The 17,817-nt window shown below is 33.7% G+C and overlaps 1 protein-coding gene across 8 annotated transcripts; it reads left to right on the forward strand.

Moving 5' to 3' along the window:
* The first annotated feature begins 401 nt into the window (after positions 1 to 401).
* Positions 402 to 17,610, forward strand: LOC18430442 (ribosome-binding factor A family protein). Of its 8 annotated transcripts, none has more exons than XR_016040477.1 (5): positions 416 to 957; positions 8,559 to 8,685; positions 11,949 to 12,122; positions 16,351 to 16,591; positions 17,069 to 17,610. XR_016040477.1 is itself a non-coding variant. In XM_088846363.1 (5 exons), exons 1-5 carry the CDS (start codon positions 610 to 612, stop codon positions 17,099 to 17,101), a joined length of 798 nt encoding a protein of 265 aa, XP_088702489.1. In that variant the 5' UTR covers positions 469 to 609; the 3' UTR covers positions 17,102 to 17,610. The 8 variants fall into 8 exon arrangements, 5 of the variants coding, with proteins under 5 accessions (XP_088702490.1, XP_088702493.1, XP_088702489.1 ...); XR_016040475.1 differs by having other exon boundaries at positions 469 to 902; XM_088846363.1 differs by having other exon boundaries at positions 469 to 902; positions 16,351 to 16,521.
* Positions 17,611 to 17,817: the final 207 nt, after the last annotated feature.

Consider the following 17,817-nt stretch of genomic DNA (forward strand, 5'->3'; position numbering starts at 1 on the left):
AAAATGCTCACCAAGTTATTTTAAAGTGGTTTAATTTTAAAATGAGAAACTACAATGAGGCTAGTTTTTATCCAAAGAGTATGTGGACAGAGTAATTCTGTAATATCACGCCAAATGATCTAATAAAATAACGAAAAAAGTTTCTAAGGTTAAAACCTATCTCTATAAGTAAGGTGCACTTAAAAAACTTTAGTAGAAAAGACTGAAATTGAAAACCCTTCTAATTGATTATCTGAGCCTCATTACGTTTGGACACAAAAAGAAAGAATTTCAAATACTAAAAATGATGCGTCTTGTCATAAGATTTTAAATATTTATAAATATACTTTATTAACACTATTTTTTAAATTTTAATTTTCTTAATTAGATTTAAATTTAGATTTTCAGGACATCAGAAGTTTTCTCGCAGCAAAACCACATCTTCCAACAAAATTTATACAAAACCTCACCCTAAACTGAAGCGCTGGTATATCCTCAAATTTCCTGAAAAGGCCAAATACCCCTACGACAACGCGCCACTTTTGCAAATCTGACCACAATACCTCTGGTGCGTATTATCACTTTGCCCCTTCGTCTTACGCTCACAAGCTTACACACAAACAGGCACTCATGGCTCTCCTGTTTCACCCACCTATCGTGCTGCAAATGACCCACTCATCATCTTCTTCAACCATCACTCTCTCACCCATGTTTCCTCACTCCTCACTTTCCATGAAAGCCTCCTCCTTGCGAAAAAACCCACCCACTGTTAACAAATGCAATAATATAATTATCTGTATGGCTCATCCGAAAAGGGTAAAAATGGTGGCAAAGCAGATAAGGAGAGAGCTTTCTGATATGCTGCTTACGGATAAGGTCCTTCAGGTCGCTGTATTTCCAGAAGCTGCTCTTGGTGCGGATAGGTACTTGTCGTCTCTAACAACCATCAGTGATGTGGAGATCTCTGGTGATTTACAGGTCGACTAATTATCCGATGATGTTTCTCGGATTGATTTTTGTCGATTTTATTTTTGAATTTTCGTGTCGAAATTTTGCATAAATGGGTGTTTTTTCAATTCCTATATGACTAATGTTGCTTGCATTGGATTGGTTTCTGTTTCCATCTCATAAGATTGCTTGGAAATCTTTTTACATACTCAGCAGCAAAATATTCGATGAATTGCTTCTCTCTCTCTCTCTTACTCAGTTCCCCTCTTACCACTGTAGCTTATATATATATGTATATATATGTATATATTTCTTGTTTCTATATAACCAATATTTCTTAATTGCTTATTTTCTTCATTTCCCGTATTAGACTATCTCTTAAATTGCTTAGGGTTTTCAATTCACATGTAAATAATATTTGCTTGAATTGCTTTTTGCTTTTCAGTTGGATAAGATCATTGGTACTTAAATTTCTTGTTACTAATATTGATTATACTATTCTTCGTTCAATTCATACTTGTCAGTGTTCCAAAACTCCGTTGAGTTGGCTTGGACTCGGCTGTGTTACTCTGCTTCCCTCCTCCAAAACTCTTTAACTCTTTAGGTCTCACAAACTTGGAAATTTCAAACTTCAACTTTAGAATATTTGTTTCAAACCCAAATATTTTCTTATTAAAGAAAAATAAAAACTAGGGATTTACGGAAGTTTCTCAAATGGTCCTCTTGCAAACCCCTTTACCCTTTTTGGGGGGAAAATATTTTTATTTATTTATGTAATTTAATGGGGATTGGTTCCCTGCCCCTTACCAAGGAGAGTTTCCATGTACCCTATTATGTACATGGGAAAGCATATAGTACTCAAACGAGTACTGTACGGACTCACCTGAGTACCTTAGAGTATAGGGGATAGAATCCAAGGTTGGGGTACAAACAAAGGGAAGAAAAATTGTGTCAAAAATTAAAAGAACAGTCACATAAATTTATGTTTCAAACTGTCGCATAAATTCTAAAACAGGGTTGTTCTCCTACAAGAATCCACGATTTTCTCTCTTTATTAGTCAACCATTCCCATAGCCCATAATAGGGTGACATAAATTTGTTTTATTTTGAATGTGCATAATAGGGTGACATATTAATTAGGAAACAAGCAGTTTGAACTGCATTTGCTTTGAAACACTGTTCTAACCTAGTAGTACTCAAATACATCTAGTATATGCCATAATGGTACTATTTCTCCTCTCAACAACCTTATTTTGCCAGGGTTTCTCAAGAACTGTTAACTGTATAACAATACCATTTTCACCACAAAAATTATTGAAATTCACCATAACAATATTCTTCCCAATATCAATTCTTAGACATTAGATGCTTTTGCCTTTTTTATTTTCTATCTAGGCCTCAAACTTTTTAAAATGACATTAGACTTCTTTTTAAAAATATAAATCCACTCTTATCTTCAAAAATCATCAATAAGGGTGTGTTTGTTATGTGGAAGAGGGGGCTGCCAAAGCCCCCTCGTCCACATTGTTTGGAAGCCACTGCTTCTATGGGTTACCATGAAATTGGCAGCCTCCAAAAACCAACGTTAATTGGTATTGTTTTCTGAGGCCGTTGGAAGCAGTAGCTTCCAAATAGCTCTTGCTCTCCCACGTAACAATTGCAAGAGTAGGGGTCAGCTTTTAAAAAAAAAAAGGGGAAGGGGGGGTCAGGTTGCCTGATCCAGACCCGAATGGAACCAGAATTGTTTGGACCCAACCCAAGAATATAAAAAAAAAGCTTAAATATATTTAAATGAAAACTCTTCCCAATGCCTATAGGCAAAAATGAACAGTGATTTCGTCTACCTTCATCACCATCCAAACTTCATCACACGGTCACAGTTGTCCAGTAATGTTTCATTTTTCATTTTTTTTTACAAATCCAAATTATTTAAAATTTGGAGTGTGTGTACATCTTAGTGAGGTACACCTAATAAAAATATGAAAAAAATAATTCACAAAATAGAAATTGATCAAAATACCCTCGAAAATTTATGGGGGTATTTTGGTCGATTTATAGTTTTCAAATTATTTTTTTTCATATTTTTAGTAGGTGTGCCTCACTAAGATGTACACACTATCCAAATTTCAGATCATTCCTATTAGTAAAAAAAAATGAAAATTGAAATACTACCGGACAACTGTGACCGTGCGATGAGGGTAGACGAAATCACTGTTCATTTTCGCCTATAGCTGTTTTGTAGTATCTTCCATATTTAAATATTGTGTTAAATATGTATATGTAATTTAAATATTAAAATTAAAATATATAGTTATATTTAAATATCATATACTGAATACTATTTAAATATTATTACTATTCGATTCAGGTCCGGGTCGGGTCTACATGGACTCGGATAGTGTTTGGGTCTAGATCTTGGACCGGAACTGATCCGCGAGGTCCAATTTTTGGACCCATAACTGGACCCTAATCGGGTCCGATTGTCGGGTTCGGGTCCATAGCTACCCTTATGCATGAGTGCTATAGTTTGTGGAAGCTGCGGCTTCCACCAAAAAAACACGTCCCAAAAGTGACAAAATATGTAGTGCTCAAAAGAAAGTCCCTTTTCCTTTTACCCAATTAACATTATACCCCTTACTTCTTTTAGGAAAATATAGGAGTGGTGATTTTGGCTATCACCAAACCTAACATAAAACTCGGGCATGACAGTACTTGGGTGAGTTCGTGCAATACTTGCTCAAGTATTGTAAATTGTGATTGAAAATAGAAGGGATGGAAATCCGGCCCCCATCATCACAAAACTTCGTCATAGGCCCTTTTGAGCCAATATTTCACATTTACCTACAAAATTATTACACCTACAAACTAGATGCATATATTTCTCGCATGAGGAAGATTGAAAAATTGGGGATTTATTTACTCTATTTTGGAAAGCTTCGATTTCTTCAATTCCAATTGCCTATCTTCGATGAAAATTGAGGCTTAGGACCATATTTGCGTTCCTGATCCATCCATAGGCTAGTTCCTTCACGAAAATTAGAAAAAAAGCAATTTATAGATCTTATTTTTTATTTTTTTATTTAATTATTCGTGTTTTTCCTAATTGTTCATTTTTCTTATAAGCCAATGACATCAAAATTCTTTTTGTTTGATGTAATTAACTTTTATTTTTTTTTTCCTTATTTTTGCGCTTTTTGTACTTTTCTTTTTTGGCCATTTGTTACGCTAGGCTAAACATGGGCAAGTCAACTCTGACTTGTCCGAATTCCTCAGCTAGAGCAAGGGTGGAGTCCGGAGCTTGAGCGGAGTTCTGAAACCTTGGAATTTGTATATATTGCTGAATATTTTTTAAAAATCTGAGGATGATGCTTATGTGCAAGGATACAATGTGCGTGAGCACTATCCAAAAAGACTTCATGCAACTTTGTGCTTGAAATAGACATAGTAGTTTATATAAACTATAACACTTTGGCGTACACTTTACACGGCGGAAAATTGCCTCTCCCTTGGGGTGAGGCCAAGTTCCTCAGTCGATTCCGAGTAGTCTTGATTGAATAGTTTGGGTGATAGTAGGTATTGAGGTTCTTTACTAATGTTGGAACTATCGCCCACTTTGGAAATTTTGGTGAGGCCCTCCAACACACACACAGTGAATTCTTTGTCCATCATGTGGAATTTGAAAGGAGCCACAATTAGACTTAGATCTTAATGGCTCCTTGGGTAAAGGATTGTAAGTTTCTCAAAATTTGCGCAAAATCATCTGCTTTATTTAAATCTTTTCATAAATAAAATCTGGGTAAGGAAACGAGCCGGGTATAAATTGGCTAGCGTTTGGCGATTTGCATGCTTGATCCTAGGCTCAACTCCTACCAAGTGTATACAAAAAAAAAAAAAAAAGTCTGGGGGTGGGTGGGGGCACATTAAAACTTTGGGGTTGGCACCAAGGTCTTGTCAAATATCAAGTTCATTTCAAGTCAAGTTGCTCTTTGTTGTTACAATATTGTTTCAATTTTTTAGCTTATGACTTTTCAAATTACCTTTGTCCGTTGGATTAGACACTCTTGCACAACCTTAGGAAGGACTTAATACTCAACTTTCATCAACGGAAGACTCGCGGTGGCTGCTTCTTACGGTGCCTAGAAACTGGTTTAGCACCTATGCTAAACATGTAACTTGTGTAGACCTTCGAGTTGATGCATCTGCTACCTATGCTACAATGGATGATACAGCTGAGTCAAATGATAATTAGGTCTAGTGCATATCTTAAAGGTCTTGTTGTGTGAGTAAACAAACAGTGGTGATTTAATTGGACTGATTTCAGATGGTTTTCTGTTAGGGTCTGGTCAAGTTTGTTATGGTTTCAAGTTTCATCAGTATATGGCTACATAATCATGAGGTTGATGAGAAACACTTTTGGAAGGCAAAACTTTTCTCCTGGATGCCTGTTTGGGGTGGCCCAATGCTCAAATCGACGATCTATCTGATATCTACAACTTTTGACTTCTATGGATTTGCCCTATCTTGGATGTTTGGGTTTCAAATAATGGTCCAAAGATTGCTGCAATTAGGGATGGTAATGGTCCAGGCAGCTCGGCTTGGCCCTGTGAAACTAGGCCTGGGCAGCCCTGAGGGCTGGAGCAGGGGATGCAGGGTTGGGCCACCGCTGCTTGAGGGCCACTCTGGCCCTTTAGGGATCCAAGTTGGGCTCGGGCTAGGGCCAGCCTGACCCAAGTCAGGCCCATTGCTAACCCTTGCTGCAATACTTAGTGATGATCTTGTTTTCCTCGAGTTTTGGATTTCTTTCTTTTCATTATTGAGCACTTATTGTAATAGGGCTTTAATTTCAGTTTCCTTGAGTTATTGGGTTTCTAGAAAGTAAGGTTCCAATCTTTATTGGTTAGAAGCCTTTGAGGTAGATAGTTTCCTAGAATCGTTTTGAGTTTGTTTAATATGCTTTCAAGAGTCCAAGTATAGGACAAATAGCACTTTGAACTCCCCATAAAATACTCGTGTAAGCCTATGACCAATTCATTTGATGTTGAGAATAATGATTTGAGTTCTTGCTTTTGATGCCGTGTGGCCATCTTTGAAGGAGTGATTCCTTCACCTTGAGGAGATATTCCTCAACTCCTTTTGTGACAAAGTGATTCTACAACTCTAGCGTAAAATATTGGAGTGTCTTACATTAGGTTGGAGCCTTCTTCCTTTTCACATACTGCAAAAATATTCTACCTCTTCCCCATCTAGTACCTTTCTTCAAGCTTAATAACCTAGCCCTACTCTTTCCTAAACCCACCATCTATACCCTTAAGCTTTCCATCCTGAAATGAGCCATAATTTTGCCTCAACCCCTTCGTATCCATCAAAAAACCTTACTGGATCTGCAACTTTCTGACAACTCCAAACCCCGTAAAACCCTCAAAATCTGACCCTAATCGTTGTCCCAACCTTATCAAAACCTTCTTCATTGTTTTAGCCTCAATCCTACCTTATTTAGACATTCTATTTTCTATAGAAGACTTCAATATGATCAAAACCTGCTGTTCTAAATTTTATAGTACTCATTAGGGCTTTTGGGACTTCTACTTCTACTATGAATCCTAAACCAAATAATATTACTGAAGGAAGTAGGAAACCAAATACGTCACCAAAGAGTAGGAAATCCAACATGGACATGACTCGAATTCCAATTACAAATCCTATCCCAGTTTAGGCTTCTGACCTTACCCTAATTTCACTTTGTCCATCTCTATACAACCCACCAAAGGTTGATACACTGGTTTAGGGTCCAAGTTTGTTGGTCCTGCCTCATAGGTAAGTGATATCCTCTTCAGTTGGCAGTACATACTCATGTTCCAACCAATTCACACAATTTCCTAATGGCTTCCATCAGCCAAGTAATTATCTTGTTTTCTCATTTATGGTAGGCAATCAAATTCAACATTCTAAACGTGTGAAGCTAATTCAAAGCATTCCACCTCTTAACATAAAAATAGTTTTCTTGCCTTATTGAGTTTCTAGGGACAAGGAATTGAAATACTCAAATCTCATGTTATGTCATACCAGGAAATGTAAACAAGATCTTCCTCCACACATTTCTTGTCAGAATTTACCATTGCAATATTCATGGGTAATTGCATGTTTACCATTCTATTGCTTCATGAACAAACTGGAAGCTGTTGCTGATCCCTATAGCTCCTATATAGTAGAAATTTTCCATTCCATACTGGTGCTGCTTGCTTAAGTTCAACTTAATTGTTCCTTTGGGATTTCTCCAGGGGGTTAATATTATGAAGTGTGTTTTTGACTGCCATATACTAAATTCACAATGACTTGCTTAGTTCTATTACATAAGCACATCTCAATCATCTTTTCTCATTCTATAACTAATTGTCTCTTTCTATTTTTTTGTCCTGTGAGAATCCTCTTGTAAGAGTCCATGCTTCACTATGAGCATCAACCCATGACGTTTTCATTTAAAAAACGTTTTAACTTATTGTAAGCGATGGAGTTTACATTCTCGAAGAAGGATGTGTTTCTGCATCTTGTTCCTTCATTGGAGCATAATCTCTTATCACATTAACACCACTGCAACCCCGCTCTAACTGCACTTTGCAAAACCTATCTAGTACTTTTTTCAGTACTGAATTTTTTCTTTTCTTCTTTTTTGAATATTAGTAGCAAAGCATTTGTTGTGGATGGAAAAGTGGCCTGTCTGGTTTAAAGACTCTAAACTAGTCCAATTGGGAGGGAAAAGACTCTAAAACTAGTCCAATTGGGAGGGGCAGAATTAAGTTATGAATATGAACAAAAGAAAATTACAGAAAGTATGATTAAATAGAAATGGAGGAATAATTTTGAAGCAATTTTAAAAGGCATAGACATTGATATCAGGTTATATTGCAAATTATTTTAAATATAATTTTATATGTGGTTCTATCATCAATTCATGAAAAGAATATGTGATATGAACACCAAGATATATTTTCTATGGCCCACAATGACTTCCTAGACATGAGCAGAAGCAGGCTCATTCTTTGATCTCATTGAAGGGGTCCAAGGTGCAGTAGCTGAAGATGAAGGTGTTTTCCCATGAGGAAATATTGAAACACTGGTTAGAAGTTCTTGAAACCAATCCAGGTTGTAGGGCTGCTTAATGCCGGCCAGATGGGTAATGAACGTATGATGCTGTCCCCTGATAACGGAACTCCTCTTCACAATAACTCCTCTTCACAATAACTGTCATTTCTTGGTCACTTCATAAGTGGGATCCAATATCAATTTCTTAAGAGTGGAATGGTAATGAGAATGAAAAAAGGGTGCAGTCTGATCCAAACATGTTGGACTGGCCAAAAATATGTTAAAAAATTTAGAAATTGAAAAAACCTTAAAAAATGTAAAGATGAGAAAATTAAGGCAAATAAATTTTCTAATCATAGAAATGATTTTTGTATGTTCGATGTTTTAAGTTTGATCTATGTCCAACGAATTGTTAAGTACTGCTAAGTAGGCTTCAGGAATAGCAAGTTCTACCTACATGTGGATGGGGACCTTGCTACAGTGAATCAGGTTCTTCAATAGTGTTATTTCAGCTCTTTTGTATATACGTTCGACTAACTCAATATAATCAGGTGGACCAATGGAAAATCCCCTTGTTCAAGCCAGCATACATGTGTGCTCAGTACAATCTTAATCGTGGTGACATCTTTTCTGTTGGGTATGCTCATGAGAGAACAAAATGGATGTATTCTCAAAGTTGTAAGTCTCTTAGCTTAAGGTTTTAGTGATCTAAGCCTTCTTTCTCTTTTTTATTTAGCTAGTTTAGCGTCTCTTGGTTTGCCGTTAACATTTGGCCGAGAAGACATCATATAGTCTACATGACATGGTACTTGTGCTTATACAAGAGTGGTAAGTTTTGTGATTCTATGGTGTTATGAACGTGGGTCTTTGAAAGCTAAGGAGAGAGACTATTCCACTCCTAGCATATAGTCTTTTATGCCTTGAAGCATTTCTAATTTATTTCAGTAAATTGGGTTTTCAAATTACGAAAGTTAATTGGTCAAATCTGTTGGTTAGACTCAAACAATGACTTTTTAGGTTTTGTCGATTATAGATTCTCATTAATGTAATTGAGGGGTTAAACCTATTTTGTTTGTGTATGTCAAATGGAAGTGACTAAAATATTTGTTTGGTGTCATATATATATATATGACCGCTACAGTATCAGCCAATGGCCCAGATTGAATTTAGGCAGATCTGACGGTCACAACCTTATTTCGTATTTAAATTTTTTTTTTTTTTTTTTTTTTTACAAATCCAAATCACTAGAAAATTTATACGTAGATTCTACTTATCAAGGTGCACCTAATAAAAATATTAAAAATATAATTCGAAAAATATAAATTGACCAAAATACCCCTGAAAAGTTTTGGGGGCATTTTGGTCAATTTCTATTTTTTGAATTATTTTTTTATATTTTTATTAGATTCTAATATCTTTTAAGAATAGACGTTCAAAATTTCAAGTGATATAGATTTGTATAAAAAAAAAATAAAAATTCAAATACAAAATGAGGTCGTGACCATTGGATTGGGTCCAAATTCAATCTGGGCCATTGGTTGACACTGTAGCTATCAACTCATGGGCTGATAGGATCTATATATATATATATATATATATATATATATATATATATATATATATATATATATATATATATATATATATAGAAAAGGATATGGTGCACAGCCTAGTGTAGATAAGCTAAATGCGCCAACGGCCTAAATTGAATCTGAGCCGATCTGACGATCACGGATGTCCGGTAGTGTCCAGTAGTGTTTGAATTTTAATTTTTTTTCTACAAATTGGAATGACTTGAAATTTGAAGCGTGTGTTCATAAAAAATAGGCAAATCTACGAAAAATATTTAAAAAATATTTTACATGAAAAAATTGACCAAAATACCCCCCCAAAGTATATATATATATTTATAGGGAGATGCTATTGTTAGCCGGTGGGCTAACAAGAAGATATGAGCCCAACGACTCATATTGAATCTAGGGCGATCTGACGATCACAACGTCATTTCGTGTTTGAATTCTACAAATCCAAATCACTTGAAATTTTAGGTGTGTGTTCTTCTCATCAAGGCGCACCTAATAAAAATATTTAAAAACTAATTCGCAAAAACAATATTGACCAAAATACCCTCGAAACATTTCGGGGGTATTTTGATCAATTTATTTCATGCGAAATATTTTTTTAATATTTTTATTAGATTCTCCTATTTTTGAAGAACACATGCCTAAAATTGCAAGTGATTTGAATTTGTAAAAAAAATTAAAATTCAAACACGAAATGAGGTCGTGACCGTCAGATCGACCCTGATTCAATCTGAGCCGTTGGGCTCATATCTTCTTGTTAGCCCACCGGCTAACAGGAAGATTTTCCATATATATATATATATATATATATATAGGGTTTGTCTAGAGTTAGCAACCCCTCAAAATACAAAGGTTAATTTTTTAAGGGGCTGTGATGGGCGTATTATCAAAAAGAGCATTACCTTTTATTAAAAAAAATATTTTAATAGGTAGCTTAACTATTAAATAAGGACAAATTTGAAATTTATAAAAGTACAATGCCATTTTTGAAGTTAGCGTCTCGAAACTTTATTTGTAGAGTGCCTTTGTGTTTTAGTAAAAATTTCAAGTTTATCCCTTATGGAGATAACAAAAGTATCCCTTGTCTGGTAGTAATATTTACAAAATTACCCATACCTAATGATTATTATATTGCAAAAGTAATTTTTTTAAAAAAATAAACCACAAAATTAGTAAATCCACCCTTCACAACTCCTATCATGGACCTATGTAATTTGAAGAGTTGTGAACTTTAGATTATCCTATATATATATATATATATATATATATATATATATATATATGTATGGAAGATGCTAGGGTCAGTCCACTAGCTGATGGAATAGTATAAGCCCAAAATCTGGTTCGATCTGATGGTCAGAATTGTATTTCGGTAAAATAATTTTACTATATTTTATATAAATCCAATTAACATGAAATTTGGAGCATCAACTCTTCTCATCAAGGCGAACTTAATAAAAATATTAAAAAAATAATTCACACAAAAAAATTGACCAAAATACCTCTAAAACTTTTTAGGGGTATTTTGGTCAATTTATCGTTTGTGAATTATTTTTTTGATATTTTTATTAGATTCCATTATTTTGTAAGAATAGACGCTCCAATTTTGAAGTGATTTGGATTTGTAGAAAAAAAATTAAAATTCAATTACAAAATACAACCGTGATCATCAGATCTGTTCAGATTCAATCTGGGCCGTTGAGCTTACATTGTTTCATCAGCCCATGGGCTGACCGTAGCTTTTCCTATATATACTTAAGGATAGATGATTTGTTGGATCGATGCGTTGAGAAAGGTAGTAAGAGCCATAGCTGGATGCACAAAGTGTTTTAAACTCTAGATGAATAAAAGCCAACAAATCTCTAAGATATGGTAGTGGAGAGGATTAAATTACCAAATTTGGTTGTCCCTATGAATTCACTAAAGAAGGGAGTTATTTATAAATATGTGAAAAATAGTTTATTTTTGCAATTACTGTAGGTTTTTGTGGTGTTGGTTGAAAAGTGGGGCTACAAAATGGGCTACCCGTTGTGCCATTCTTCACACTCAAATGGATGAAGATAGGATGACACTTTTCTCTATTAAATGGTCATCCAAGAGTTCTTAATTAATTGTTGGAGGAATAGAAATTTTGGCGTTCATTTTAACTTGTTATCTACTTTTTGATACTATTAATGCCTTTGTTTATGTAGCATACCATTGGCTGAGGGATTCACATCCGACCTGAGGGATCACATCCAACATAATCATGGCATAGATTACATTTGTATATGATTCTACTCTAAATGGTATAAACCTTTATAAAAAGATTGCTATAACATTTTGTTTACAGATATTTTGCCTTTCTCATGTCTACAGGTGGTGAAAGTATATGTATCTGTTTTTGGGGATGAGAGAGGGAAAGAGATAGCAATTGCTGGACTAAAATCAAAAGCTAAATACATTCGCAGTGCTCTTGGAAGGCGTATGAAGCTACGATTGACTCCTGAGATACGTTTTATCGAGGATGATTCCATAGAACGAGGGAGCAGGGTAGGCAAAACCAAATGCTCCAAGTGTTATGTTTATAGATATATATATATATATGGGAGTCCTTGAGGTCAGCCCACGAGCTGACAGCTAAAGTAAACGCTTAAACGGCTCAGATTGAATCTGCGCTGATCTGACGGTCACAATTGCATTTTTTTATTTGAATTTTAATATTTTTTTGACAAATCCAAATCACATAAAATTTGGAGCATCCACTCTTCTCATTAAGGCACACTTAATAAAAATAATAAAATAATTCGCAAAAAATAAATTGGCCAAAATAGATCAATTTATTTTTTGGCGAATTATTTTTTAAAATTTTTGTTGGATGCCTTTATTTTTCAAGAGTAGACGCTCCAAATTTCATGTGATTTGGAGTTGTAGAAAAACAACTAAAATTCAAAAGATGAAATACGATTGTGACCATTTGATCGATCGAAATTCGGTCTGGGCCATTGAGCTTATATTATTCCATTAGCCTTTCGGCTGACAAGATTATATATATATATATATATATATATATATATAGGGTTTTCCTATTGTTAACACCTTATAAAATCATATAGGTTACATTTAGAAAGGGGTGTTAACTGTTAAAAATTACCATAGATGCCCTTTTAATTATTCAAATAAATGAGTAAAGGCATTTTTGTCATTAGAAAGGGTATTGTTCATATTTTTACTAAAATACAAGGGTAATTATGAAGTGAAGTTCTAGGTACTTTATTAATATAAATGCCTTTATCTTTTAGTAAATATTTCAAATGCGCCACTCTCAAGATGACAAATATACCACTCTCAAGATGACAAATATACCATTTGTCTTTTAGTGTAAATATCAACACTACCTTTTGTAATGACAAAAACTACCTTACTCATTTTATAGTAATGGGATAAAAAAGCCGCAATTGAAGTAAATTTAACACAGTTCATACCCCTTTCTATATATCACCTATAAGATTTCATGTGGTGTTAAATATTAGAAAAACCCATGTGTGTGTGTATGCATGCATGTGTATTAAAAGTGCTCAGAATGACATTTACTTCTTAATACAAGGTCACAATCATTATTGTTTGTCAGATTTTTTGATAGTTGTAAATGTGTTATTGACTAGAGTCAAAATTAAAAAACTGTTTCTCGAACTTCGTGACACTCCAAACCATCCAATCTGACATCTAATTGCTATGAGTGATCGCGACCTCCTTGTAATAGTGATAAATGGTCTCATGGTATATATATATATATATAGGAAGATACTACAAAGCGCCTGTAGGCAAAAATGAACAGTGATTTCGCCTACTTTTATCACTGTCCAAAGTTCATCGTACGGTCACGATTGTCCGGGAGTGTTTCTTTTTTCATTTTTTTTCTACAAATCGGAATGACTTGAAATTTGGAGTGTGTGTTCATCAAAAATAGGCAAATCTAAGAAAAATATCAAAAACATATTTTACATAAAAAATGTTAACCAAAATACCCCCGAAAAGTTTCAGGGGTATTTTGGTCAATTTGTTTTTCATGGATTTTTTTTATATTTTTATTAGGTGTGCCTCACTAAGATGTACACATGCTCCAAATTTCAAATCATTCCGATTTGTAGAAAAAAAATGAAAAATGAGACACTACTGGACAATCGTGACCATGCAATGAACTTTGGACGGTGATGAGGGTAGGCGAAATCACTGTTCATTTTCGCCTATAAGCGTTGGGATGACTTTTCCATATATATATATATTTATTTATATACACTAGTAAAATGCACCTGCTTCACAGGTCCCATTGAAAAGGTATATAATATGTGATAGAAATATTATCATAAATAAGGTATTGATTGACAAAATGTTCTTATTTCTCTCTCTTTATACTATGTGTTTGAATATTATACAGTTAGCAAAATGAGTAAATTGTTTATATGATATTTTAAAATAATACATAATGCATAATTAGTCTTTATTTATGTAATGAACAATTGTTTCATGCGGGCTGGACCTCATTGTACAATATGCGGTTTAGAGGTATAAGGCATCCATCTTAAAGAGGGATGCAAATAGGTGGTCCATTTAAAAACAATTGTAACTAACGGGCCAAATGTTTTCTTAATATAATTATTATTTCTAGTTTTTAAAATTTATTTATTTTTTCATATTCATGATCTCCATGTTAAAGATTATATATTCTCTAAAAATTAGGATCAAATTATATTTAATAAATATATTTATTGCCAATCCTACATTTGTACATGTGCGGGCTTGGCCACATTCTAACTCCATATGTAATTATGCTTATATGACTATAGTATATAGTTATACTTTGGATGTAATTCTAATTACGTGTGTGATTAATATAATATTTAGTACAACATTGCAAATATATTTTTAATAATATTTATAGCTATTTTAGTTATGAATACTATAATAAATATGAATTATAAGAATCAGTAGAATCAAAATAATCATATTACTTATTTAAAATTGAAAATTTTCATTATTTATTTTTAAAATTATATCATCATCATCATTATCATTTTAACCTTTTCCCAATTAATTGGAGTCAGCTACGTGAATCTTGGTTCTCTATTCTGCTTTATTAAAGGTCATATCCTCAGTGAAGCCATAAGTCCCATATCTTTTCGGACTACTTTCAACCACATCCATTTGGGCTTATCCCTTGCAATTAATATGATCGCAATAGAGTAAACAATATTTTACTACAATATTAATAATTAAATACTATTACCTTGTAATTATCATATTTCCATAAACTAAGAGAAGTATTATTCACAATATAAAGCATATGTATTATATGTATTACCAAATTAATATTGGACAACTAAAATAATCTCTTGCAATATTTAAGGTACAATTGATCCATAGGTGAGTACTTATTGATAGCATTATTACTGGGAAAACTTATGGACACATTTGTTATATGATCTACATAGGCTATTGTATTATTATATAATTATAATACAATATTAAACCTAAATCAATTTTTTTTGAGGAAAAAAATGATATTAAACCTAAATCATTGAATAGTTTAATTATAACTAACTATTATTATTATTTTTCACTACTACTACTACCACTACTATTATATACTATGATAATTATGTATTTCAACAATAACAAAAAGTATTTAATATACCTAATAATTATATTCAATATAGTGATTAATATCTTTTTATTATAATGGACTATATATTTTAATTATTAGATTGTACTTATAAAATTATTTATTACAGTGATTAATATTATTTATTTATGTTTATTATAGCACAAGTGAATTTCTTGATAAATTTTTTTATATTACTCTGCTATTAATGTTGTAGTATGATTAGTATTTATCAATTATCATAATTTTTTTTGTCATATTAATTTATCTAATTAATTGATAATAATCAATGAGATGGACGATGTGTATGTGTGTCAGAGAGAGAGAGAGAGAGAGAGAGAGACATACATGCATAAAGAGATTAAAGATAGAGAGATGAGAGATGGGAGAGAAAAAGTTTGAGAGAGGAGAGAGAATTTTCGGAGTGAAATAAAGACAAATTTAAGGAAAGATGAGAGAGGTGTCTGAATGGAAGAGTGAGGGAGAGAGACTTTTGGAGAACGAAAGAGAGATTTAAGGAGAGACAACAGGACAAATATGGCATAAATTATGAATCATGTGGGTAAAATTGGCCATAAAAAGGATATTTGTCACAAGAATAAAGATTATCATCTTTGCGCTTAATATATATGTGTGTGGATACTTGTCACAAGAATAAAGATTATTACTTCACGTTAATGTGTGTGTGTGTGCGCTCACGCGCATGCATGCATGCAACCATCCAAATAAAATGAATACTGTAGATTACTGCAACCTATGTATGTACGTATGTATGTATGCAATCATCCAAATAAAATGAATAGTATAGATTTCTGTTGCCTTCTATAAGTAAGGTTGCAACTTTAGATAAATGTTTTCATAAATTTATATATGTATTGGTCTTTTCATTGTTTTTTTTTTTCACATAAGAATCTTTTAAAATCAGGATTTATTGTGGATGCTATAGTCTAGAAATTGAGCATTCCTAAAGTAAAGAATGTGAAAAAATAACTCAAATCAGCACAAAATTGGATATATCAAGTCAGAAACTAGGAACCTCTTTAAGCGTTCTACTCTTTTGATTTTTGTCTTGCGTCTTTCCTTTTCTTCCTTATAATGTTGCAGTATTATCTCTATTAGGTGATTGCAATATTGGATAAGCTGAAAAATGAGAGCCAGAATGCACACGTTCATGATGAAATAAGTGACTTGGATACACCTGAGCAAGATGAGGGCTCAACACCGAGCAAATCTGCAAGTGTTTTTCAAGACAAAGATTGGCAAGAAGATGAGGATGATGATGTCTTTTATGTAAAGTAGCCTTCTATTTCTGAGACCATCGACTATTGGCACATGGGTGGTTACTCAGTTGTAGCGGAAGGTTTCTCTCTCCCTCACACACAAACACACGTGTGCATCCCTGTGGATGTGTTGCCAAACTTGGGTATCATGTGTTGTTTGTTGATTGCAAATGTTCACAACTCAGACATTCATCACATCCACTGCTCAGTTTTCAGATGTCCTGAAGTATTTCTTTTTTGTTTTTTCCCCCCTAATTACTGGTAATCATGGGATTGGAACCTGCAACATAGGGCGCAAAAGTAGAGCTTCAGAACCACATGGCTGATTTACACTTATACTACATGCATTCATGCATGGACGTAAGGATGCACAGAGTCACACATGCATGTACACATACTGACAACTACCCAAAGAAATGTTTCACACACTGATATCATGAACTCTTTTTTTTTTTTTTTTTTGACAAATACAGTGATATCCTGAACTCCTTGACTGCACATCATGTCTTATGATGTTTCTATTTCAAATCATGGTTCTTTGTCTCTATGTTGTGCAGATTGATAAGAGAATTGGAGGCTTGCAACCATAGTGATCAAATTGGAGGGATCTGCTTGCTCTCTCTCTCTCTCTCTCTCTCCACACACACACACACACCAAAAAAAAGAGTGCAATCCTGGAAGCTAGTTTTCTTACTCATGGCGCCACAATCAGGTGTTGAATGGGCTTTCATATTTTATGTGGTCTGTGGCCAACAAAGTTATCCAGGTAGAAATGTGTTTCTCTGTCTCACACTGATCATAACGAGTCCAAGGTTATCTTCTCTTCAATTACACTAGTATAGTACAATCAAGGGCCACTGCTAGAATACACCTCGAGACATTGATTACTGGTTTGTACGCTTATCTTTCCTTTAATTGCTGTTTGTTTTCTTTAGTTTTTGTTTTGAATACTCTTTTGATGTATTTCACTGTTTCTTGCATTTTTTTCTAGTAAATGGAAAATATATTGTAAATCCGTAGACGATTCATAAGGGATTTTCTATATTGGAGTGAGTCCTGACTTCTCTGTTGAATTGATTGAAATTTAGACCATTTCTCATGTGCTTGTCATCCTTTAGTAGCACGACGCTGCTAATATTCTCTTGTGGTTACTTGGCTCTATTTGAATTTAAGAGACTGCCATTTGGAGAAATGTCACCTTAGTGGTTGGTATTTATGTATTTGCTCATTAGACTAAAAGCTATGAAATACTTTGTTGCTTGTTTATACGAATAAAATTGGTTAATTATAATCTGCTAGCACTTTG

This window comes from Amborella trichopoda, chromosome 9 (assembly GCF_054954075.1).
Source record: "Amborella trichopoda isolate Santa Cruz 75 chromosome 9, AtrichopodaSantaCruz75HAP2 v2.0, whole genome shotgun sequence".
NCBI classification, from domain to species: domain Eukaryota; kingdom Viridiplantae; phylum Streptophyta; class Magnoliopsida; order Amborellales; family Amborellaceae; genus Amborella; species Amborella trichopoda.

Excerpts from the sequence above, each read along its gene's own strand:
- LOC18430442 (XM_088846363.1), top strand. The coding sequence starts at position 610 with ATGGCTCTCCTGTTTCACCCACCTATCGTGCTGCAAATGACCCACTCA. Across the intron at positions 903-8,558 it reads GCTGCTCTTGGTGCGGATAG|GTGGACCAATGGAAAATCCC; the intron begins GTACTTGTCGTC and ends CAATATAATCAG. Across the intron at positions 12,123-16,350 it reads CCATAGAACGAGGGAGCAGG|GTGATTGCAATATTGGATAA; the intron begins GTAGGCAAAACC and ends TATCTCTATTAG.